This window comes from Chanodichthys erythropterus, chromosome 2 (genome assembly GCF_024489055.1).
Source record: "Chanodichthys erythropterus isolate Z2021 chromosome 2, ASM2448905v1, whole genome shotgun sequence".
Lineage (NCBI taxonomy): Eukaryota > Metazoa > Chordata > Actinopteri > Cypriniformes > Xenocyprididae > Chanodichthys > Chanodichthys erythropterus.
In genome coordinates this window covers 29,867,479-29,876,542 of record NC_090222.1, presented here as the reverse complement: position 1 = coordinate 29,876,542, position 9,064 = coordinate 29,867,479, and the positions used below count along the sequence as shown (strand labels likewise).

The 9,064-nt window shown below is 37.6% G+C and overlaps 1 protein-coding gene across 1 annotated transcript; it reads left to right on the top strand.

The window, feature by feature from the left end:
- Nucleotides 1–802: 802 nt before the first annotated feature.
- im:7147486 (uncharacterized) lies at nt 803–8,236 on the top strand. Its single transcript, XM_067395472.1, has 2 exons — nt 803–907; nt 3,755–8,236. Exon 2 carries the CDS (start codon nt 3,836–3,838, stop codon nt 7,829–7,831), a length of 3,996 nt encoding a protein of 1,331 aa, XP_067251573.1. The 5' UTR covers nt 803–907; nt 3,755–3,835; the 3' UTR covers nt 7,832–8,236.
- The last annotated feature ends 828 nt before the right edge of the window (nt 8,237–9,064 follow it).

Genomic DNA, 9,064 nt, shown 5'->3' with positions numbered 1-9,064 from the left:
TTTAGCTGGTATGGTCTGCTAGTAGCTAGATTATTGCTGACCCAAGATGGTCTACTGGCATGTACCAGCTAGAAACCAGCTACCAGTTTAAGCTGGGAATCGTTTAAAAGAGAATAGTTTAGTCCTGCTACTTCCTTTCAGTATGTTTTGGTCATATCACCCATCTCTAAGTCATTCATTCCTTATGTGACTTGCAAAGGCACATTCGCTCCCAGCTCTTGCATTGCAGCTCTGAGCTTAATTGCAAAGTAAAACATCCTCTTATTACCATATACAGACGTAGAAATAAATGGAAATAAATGCATAAATAATTGTGGGAAAAAAAATATACATAAGGGAATAAAAGTAAATTCTCCTTTATTTGTTTATGCATTTACTTTTTTACATTTCTTTGTAGCCTATATTTATGTAGCCTATTTATTACTTTTGTCAGCTTTGGCATTCCATATCTTCAGTGTAATAAAAGAAAATATCACTTGAATTCACTTAACAGTATAAATTAAATCAGAAATGTGTCTAAGTTTGATGGTGATGATGATAATGTTAGGCATTTATTTAATGAAGATTATAACTATATTGTAGGCCTACCGTCCATATTACCATGTTATAGGCCTATGCTTAATAGCTACTGTTCAATATTTATGCAATCTAGCCCAATGAGGAAAGTGTGGGGTCTGCTTCTGTAGGGAGACCATCCCGGTCCCTCACACCAGTTGATGGCGGTATGTTTAAACCTTACATGAGGGCAGTGGGAGTGAGCGCTCAGATATACTGCCCTCTATAGAGAACAGCGAGAATAACACGTCTATACAGAAACTGGTTGCAAAAAACACACCGTCTTTCGGATTGAAAATAAATAACTTCTTTGAGTAAAATCATGCTGGTTTGCACACCGTACATACCCAAGGTGAGTGCAAGCCAATAACTGTTTGAAATGCTTTATATGCTTCGTTTTTATTCGCGCATGCAGTCGTTAGCTGCGGTTTTTGTCATTCAATTCCCCTGAGCAGCACGCCAATGACATTTTCCGCACGCGCTATATCCAACAATCAGATGTTCCTATAAAGCGCGTTTGGTGTAGTTTGGTTTGGTAAAGAGATGTTATTTGCTTTTAGGTTTTGGAGGCTGATTGTATAGTTAAACATGTTTAGTCTGATGCTAAGTCTGCAGCATCTATTGAAGTGCTTGTTATTGGCATCTATTGTGATATTTTTTACGCTCTTTTTAAACTATCTACTAATGCTAAATCAACGAGTGGTCTGCAGATCACCTTGGTGATGTGTTTTAGGGTTTTTTTTGGACCGTTTTTATTTGAACATATTTGAGTATTTTGCCACGGAAAGCGGCCAGGCCTATCAAAATCCAAGCATGCTATGAGCCGTCTTTCCTCTTTCTCTGTCCACTATTGTTGCTACATTTGAAACAAATGCTATTTGTAACGAATAATTTAAACGCTTTGCTTCAAAACGAGCGCTGCAGTTTAATTTGAACTAGCTGAGTTTTCTGAGAAATTAGTTTTCGCTCTATTAAATATGCATGAACTCACTGAGGTTAATGACATATGGGTGTCCGAGATTGTAAAAGGCATAAATCTTTCTAAAGTATTTAGTCTTGAACAAGTGTGCCAAGTTTTTAGAAATGGTCATGCATATCAAGAATTTTATTTAAACATTAGCTGTTTTTTTTTTTTTTTTTCAACAGTATTAATATTTGCTAATCACTTTCTGCTTGTATAATGTATAATAATTCTACAACTTGTATAACTAAAAAATAGACAATAGACTGTACCTTTCCATGAGCACTTTTCATGCATCCAGTTAAAGCCAGGTTTTATTTTAGTGGAGAACAGATTAGAAGTTTTTTTTTTTTACCCCCTGATGGTAGTATTTTTTTTAATCAAAAATATAAAATTACACCATACACGGGTAATTCCATTTTTAGAACTGCATTACAGAATTGTCTTTTATTGAACTTAAAACATGACAGCACCTAGAACTATAGGGTGATGTCAAATCAACCAGAGGTCCCCAGCTCAAATTTTTATTGTAGAAAGACCAATATAAATAGTGATGAAAGCCAAAGAATTAAATGTTACAGATGAATACTTACTGAGTAATCCACTATTTCGTCGAGGGGGGTCAAAAGGACAATTTTCACCTGAGATTTGGAGCCAAATTAGAGGGATGTAAAAATGATTTTAGAAAGATGGCAGCATCGTTATTTTATTTTTGCACAGAGATTGGTAAGTCTATTAGTAAAATCTGTTGACTTTAGCAATCTTTGTTTCATTATACTCCAGTGGTGGTGGTTCAAAAGTGGCAAAAAGCACTTGTGTTTTTTGCCTCGAGTTTGCATGCCTGTGATTCAAGAATTATTAAAGATATTTCAATATCCTTTTAGATTCTGGTTCTTAAAAAACTTTCCCTTTGGTATCTGCATTTTTAAAGACCCTCAATGGTTTAATCCCAGAGATAAGGACATGTTAATGTGTGGTCAAAAACCAAATCAGTTTGTCTATGGCTGATTTTTTTTTTTCTTTTAAAGAGGAATATCTAAAGAACAAATAATGTTAAAACTAGAAATGTATCTCCTTTTTAATGTCATCTTAATTGCATAGAACATACCTGTCTGAGTACCATAGCCTGTAACTCTAAAAGTATTCAAGATATCTTAATTTTTAAGGCCCTTTATAGTTCAATCTCATAGCTATAGGGATGTCAATGCAGTAACATGTAGTTAAGATATTTGAACTCTTGGTAGCTTCAGAAGCTGTTAAAATGAACAAAATCTCATCTTACAAATATCCCTAAAACTGATTCAAATATATATTCTTATAAATACACTTTTAAGAGCAAGTTAATGTGCCTCAACTTAACCTGAACCACTTTCAGTGAATTTTGGTAATCAGAGCTGTTTTATGCAATTCTTTTGATAGAGGGAAACAAGATACATTTCTAGTTTAAACATGATTTATTCTTCAGACATTCCTCTTTAAATGCAGTATCAGCTGTGTGCAAAGTGAACCACATTTGGTTTTCGATCACTGAAAATGGGTAAAATCCAACCATTTGAACTTGGAGCTGCTTTGAGATCCCCATATCTATGAGACTGATCTACAGGGCCTTGAAAATGAAGATTTCAAAAGGAAAGTTTATTATGAATGAGAGTCTTGAAGGATATTAAGATACCTTGAATACTTTTAGAGTTTCAGGCATGGAAAATTTGGAAAAGGAGTATTTATGGCACTCAGGTATGTTCTATGCAATTGAGATGATAGAAAAACATGAGATTCATTTCTAGTTTCAACATTATTTGCTAGTCAGATATTCCTCTTCCAAAAGAAGTGTTTTTTGCCATTTTTGAACAGTTACTGTTTGCATATAATGAAACAAAGATTGCTAAAGTCAACAGATTTTACTAATAGACCAATCTCTGTGCAAAAAGAAAATGATAATGCTGCCATCTTTTTAAAGTCATTTTATATTCCTGCAAATTGGCTCTAAATCTCGGCCCCCCCCTACGAAATAGTGGATTATTCAGTAAATATACATCTGTGACATTTAAAATTTTGTCTTTCATCACTATTTATGGTTGTCTTTTTACAGAAAAAAAAAGTCAACAAAGGGAAAGTTTTGAAATTTGGTTGATTTGACATGGAATGACCCTATAACAATACATGATGTATGCCTGTATTGAAAACATTTGAAAACTCATGCTATGCCACTAATTGTGTTTATTTGCTTTCTTTTTTTAGGAGTTACACAACAATACCAACAATTTTGGTAACAGTTCTTAAATGTAATGTTCAGCCGTGGAATCTTCTGCCACCTGCAAAATGCTTGGACTTCAAGAAACAAAGTCTGCAGGGAGTCCTAAAACTTACAGTTGTGTGGCATGCTCAGCTACGTTTCATAATTTGTCATCACTCCTGGTGCACCAAGCGACTCATGCAAGTGAAATCTCTTGCCAAACAGAATCAACACTACCTACTTGTATCAATTGCGGAAGCTTATTTGCGAGCAAAGATCTCTTTGAAAAACACCACTGTACAATGTCTGCCTCTCCAAACCAAAACTACATTTGTGAATGTGGTGAGGAGTTTAGTGGTTTTACAGCTCTTGAGGACCACAAAAAGCAACATGGGCCAGAAAATAAGGACAAATCAGATTTGAGTAGGATTCCTGTCATGCCAGATAGCAAAATAGACTCCAACCATCCTGTCTCCAACCAAGTTTTTCACAGTCTCTCACCATCCTATTCCAATGAAAAATCTCTTGCAGAAAGTGCACCTCCTATTTCAAATGCTGATATCAAGAAGACTGAATCCTCTGCCGACATGGAAAGCAGCAACTTGAAGCCTGTTGAATCTCACTCTGTGACCGAAGTGCAAGTGCAGATTCTTGAGAAGGACACTATAGAATCCTCCACCATGGTAGTAGAAGAGCAAGTGCAGATCAATGAAATGGACACTTTAAAATCCTCTGTTGTGGAAGGAGAAGAGCAAATGCAGATTTGCGATATGGACACTTCGAAATCCTCCAACGTTGTTGAAGAAGAGCAGGTGCAGATCTTTGAAATGGACACTTTAAAATCTTTTGACATGGTAGGAGAAGAGAAAGTGCAGATCCTCTATATGGACACGTTAAAATCCTCCAATGTGGTAGGAGAAGAGCAAGTGCAGATTCTTGAGAAGGACACTTTAAAATCCTCCGATATGGTAGGAGAAGACCAAGTGCAGATCCTTGAGAAGGATGCTTTAAAATCCTCCAACTTGGTAGGAGAAGACCAAGTGCAGATCCTTGAGAAGGACACTTTAAACCATTCTGTGCATGACAATGAGAAATCACCAGAATCTTGTGGAGAATCAACTGCAATTAGTAAGAAATCAATCCTGAAGATGCTAGCATCTGCCTACATGAGTCATAAACAACCCGTCCAAATGAAACAGAGGAACTTGCCCCCCAGAAAAGTTGCACCGAGAGCACCATTGCAACCTGCGACTGCCATGACAATATCAAAGCCAGAACCACTGGAGAATCAATCAAAGATGAAAAAAGACACTGTGGTCAGTGTGAAAACTGGAAAGATGTCGCCAAAGAAGGGGAAGATTATATCTGTGACACAAACTCTCTGCCCTGTGGTGGTTCTCGAGACTCGTCAAAAACTTTTTGGCCGGGACAACGTTGAAGGCAAACTTCAGTGCAGACTCTGCCGTCGGGTTTTCCAGAACGTAGACAGTTTGATAATGCATCATGCCTTGCACAAGAAAGAGAGAGTTAAATTTTGTCTTTGTTGCCAACAGTTTGTGATAACTGTAATCTCCGTCCCAGAGAACCACGTCTGCTCTGATGCATTTTCTAGAAACTCTGAACCTTTGGGAAAGATGTCTGTGACACCGATCAGCCCTACAGCTCAACAGATAGAAAAAATGTTCTACTGTTCTTTATGCAAGCGTGGCTACACAAGGAGGCACCGCCTCAAAATTCATAACTGTCCTTATAAAGCTTCTCTGAAATCCTCACCCACTGTTGGCAACCAAGGTCACGTCAAACTCCAAAAAATGGAAGTAGACCGAAGCAAGACTCAAAAACAAGACTCGAAGACAAATCAAATGTCAACACAGCATATAAACATTGGCGTAGGCACAGAGCCGGTAAAGATTGAGGAACAGAATACAGAATTTTCAATTGACAAGCAAAATCAGGCTGGGTTGAAGATGCAACTGAAGGATCAGATAAATCCAGTTTTTCCAGTTAAGTCCATTTTTGCCAGTGTTTCTAACTCCAAACCAACTGAATCATCTAAAAACTCTGAAGTACCAGTCAACATGGTTGAGATGAAAGCAGAGGAAAAAGATAAATTGGTTGAAAAGCAGTGGACCATGCCATTGGATGATGCTGAAATTGATATACTAATAGATGTAGATCAGAATGACTCTGATGAGGATGATTTGACAGACATGGCTAAAGACGACTGTGATGACGATCAGGATGTTGAAATTGTAGAGCTACCTGACGACAAGGAAATTAATCCAGCAGAACATGGTAATGGTTTTCAGGTGCATGTGACGAATAAAGGCGTGAAGCGGTATGTTTGCAATGATTGCCAGAGAAGCTACTCCCGCTTATTTACGCTAAAGGAGCACTTGAAGATTTGTGAGGCTAGAAAGATGGAGCAAACTGTTGAGAATGCATCATCTGATTTGCCTGTGCCAGCTAAAAGGTTTCCATGTCCTCTGTGTGGCAAGTTCATCAGCCGCAAAGACAATTTAAATAAGCATGTAAAAAAGTGCCAAGGAACAAACACTAACTCAGTAATAAGCCCTAGAACTGTAGAGTCTAAAACCACACCTACAGCTCAGGAAAACTTATTCGTCCTGTCTCCATCTACAGAAAACCCAGCAGCCCAACAGGAGAGCACTCAAAATACTAGCAGTAGCAGAAACTGGGGGATCATGTCACTTCCATCTGTGCTCCCAAGAAGGGTGACGTGCGAATGCGGAGCCTCGTTCACTTGTCCTCGACTTCTATTCGAACATCTGCAGGTGCATGCGCAGGAGTCCTACATTTGTCCACACTGTGGTGAGAACTTGCAGTCATGGATGGATTTTGAAGCACATCAGCAGTTGCACAACAAGTCTAAAATCCCAGCAAATGAGCAAAGAGGTTCCCAGCAACAACCTCGTTCATTTCCCCAAACGGTGCCATCACGTGCTCCGACTCGACCTCAGCAATCTACAGGTTTTTCGGCGCTTAACATAAAAGCACAACCACCCGCACTCTTGTCACCTCAACATGTGAACCATAGGTCATTTCCTGAGACATGGTCTTGCCATAAATGCAAAAAGAACTTCAGTCTCCGCAGTTCCTTGTTAAGACACATACGGTTACGTTGCAAAGGCGATACTGCAGGTCAGAAGAAACACAACTGCTCTCGTTGTGGTGCAATGTTCCACAACCCAGTGACCCTTAAAGTTCACATTCAAAGCAATACGTGTAAACCTGCATTTAAACCGATTCGATGCCCGGTGTGTGTGCGTTGGTTCAGTTGTCTAGATGGGCTCAAGAGACACCTGGTCTCGCACAGCAGGCAAGCTGGAGTGACATGCCAGATTTGTGACCATAATTGTCCAACACCTCAGGCACTCGAGGAGCATAAAAGAAATGTTCATGGAGTCTTTAACAGAATGAGGCCAGCAGAAGACACACAGGAACAGCTGTCCCAAGCAAGCACACAAAGCAGTTTATCTACTCCTACTCCTACTCCTCCTACTCCTTTTCAATGTCCTATTTGCCTTCGCAGTTATCCAAAGCTTCAATCCCTGAAGGATCACTTAAGGAAAGTTCATCGGCCTAAACAGCCAAATCTGGTTACCGTAGAACCGGTCCGTTCTGGCCAGTTTCAGTGTCAGATATGCTCCCGCTCCTATTTTGACATAAAATCGTTGAAAAACCACAGAAGAAGAGTACATCGTATTGTTGGCACGGTGTTTCAGCCATCAAAGGGAACTGAGCAAAACAGCGCTCCCAATCAGTTTCAGTGTCACATTTGTGCACGCAGCTATCCAGATGTACAGTCCCTCCGAAACCACAGAAGGAGGGTCCATCGTATTGTGGGTGGCCTTGAGCTGTCGAGGGGAATGGCTCAACACAATCTATACAAGTGTCAGATTTGCCAGCGCAGCTATCCTGACATAGTGTCCCTTAAAAATCACACAAGAAGGGTTCACCGCATATTAGGGCCAGTGCCTGAAACATCAACATCAACAACAACAACAAATGACACAGAAGATGATCTAGAGCAGAAACCGATACCTTTTCTGCATTCTTAAAAGTTGAATCAACTGCTTGCCTTCATTGCTGCATATGCGATCAAAATGAAATGTTAAAAGAGACATAAGGCAGCAGTTTGAGTACAATTTTAAATAGTAAAAAATAATTTTGAGTAGTTTAAAACGTTTAAAAAAAAAAGTTTGATATCTGATTAGTAGTGTAACTTTTTTTTGTCTTGTCAATATCATATTCAGCTTCCTCTGTATTTCATTGGTTTCCTTAATTCATCTATTGAATACAGCTTTTTTTTTTTTCAGTACAGAGATTTTTGGTGAATGCACTGTATAAACTGTAAAATATAATAGTTTGCAGCCTTTTTTAATGTAGCCATTGTGTATTGTTAGTGTACTGTATATAATACATTCTGATGTAAACATGTTCTACGTTGCATCAATAAACACAATAGTGACACCTTTCAAAGTCTAATAAATTAATAACGGATGTGACACATTCATTTAAGATCAAAACTTTGAATGTTATACTGTGCTAAATGGTGCTGCTAGCAATAGTACAAATTTCTGGACTAATGATAAAGTTTGAAAGATGGTGAATTGATTGAGTGGTAAAACTGGTGGAGGACTGAACAAGTTAAAATACATTACAAAATACATACAATACACAGTCAATGTGTTAAATTTGCATAAATTAAGTATCAGGAGGGACACACAATTGTATTTCAACTGTCATATGTGGACATACAAAAAATCTCAATTCAGCTAGCTTGTAGCAGTTCTGTAGTTGTGCAAAGATTATTTTGGCAACAATTTACAATAAGGTTCTGTATGCAAATATTAATTAAATAGCAAACAATGGACAATATTTTTACATTTTGCATTTATTAGTCTAGTATAATATTCATTTTATACATACTATTACATTTTACACAATAAAATTAATATCAGTTCATAATTGTATTAAGAACAAATGTGAATTCACAATGAGTAGTAGCCAATAGTAGGCTACATTTATAATTCAACATTAACCATGATAAAACTTTTTATATACAGTCAAACCAAAATTTATTCAGACACCTTGAACATTTCATTCATTAATGCAGTTTATTCACTATAGTTTAAAATAAATGGTAATACAATATGACAAGATCTCAGTTAAACTGTGTCAGTAAAAATGAATCTTAATTATGTCAGAAAACACTTAAGCAAAACATGGTCAGGTCAAAGTGTCTGAATAATTTTTGGTTCCATATTTTTATCAGTTTTACTGGTTGTCCA

Coding starts and splice junctions, on each gene's coding strand:
- im:7147486 (XM_067395472.1), top strand. CDS start 3,836: ATGCTTGGACTTCAAGAAACAAAGTCTGCAGGGAGTCCTAAAACTTAC.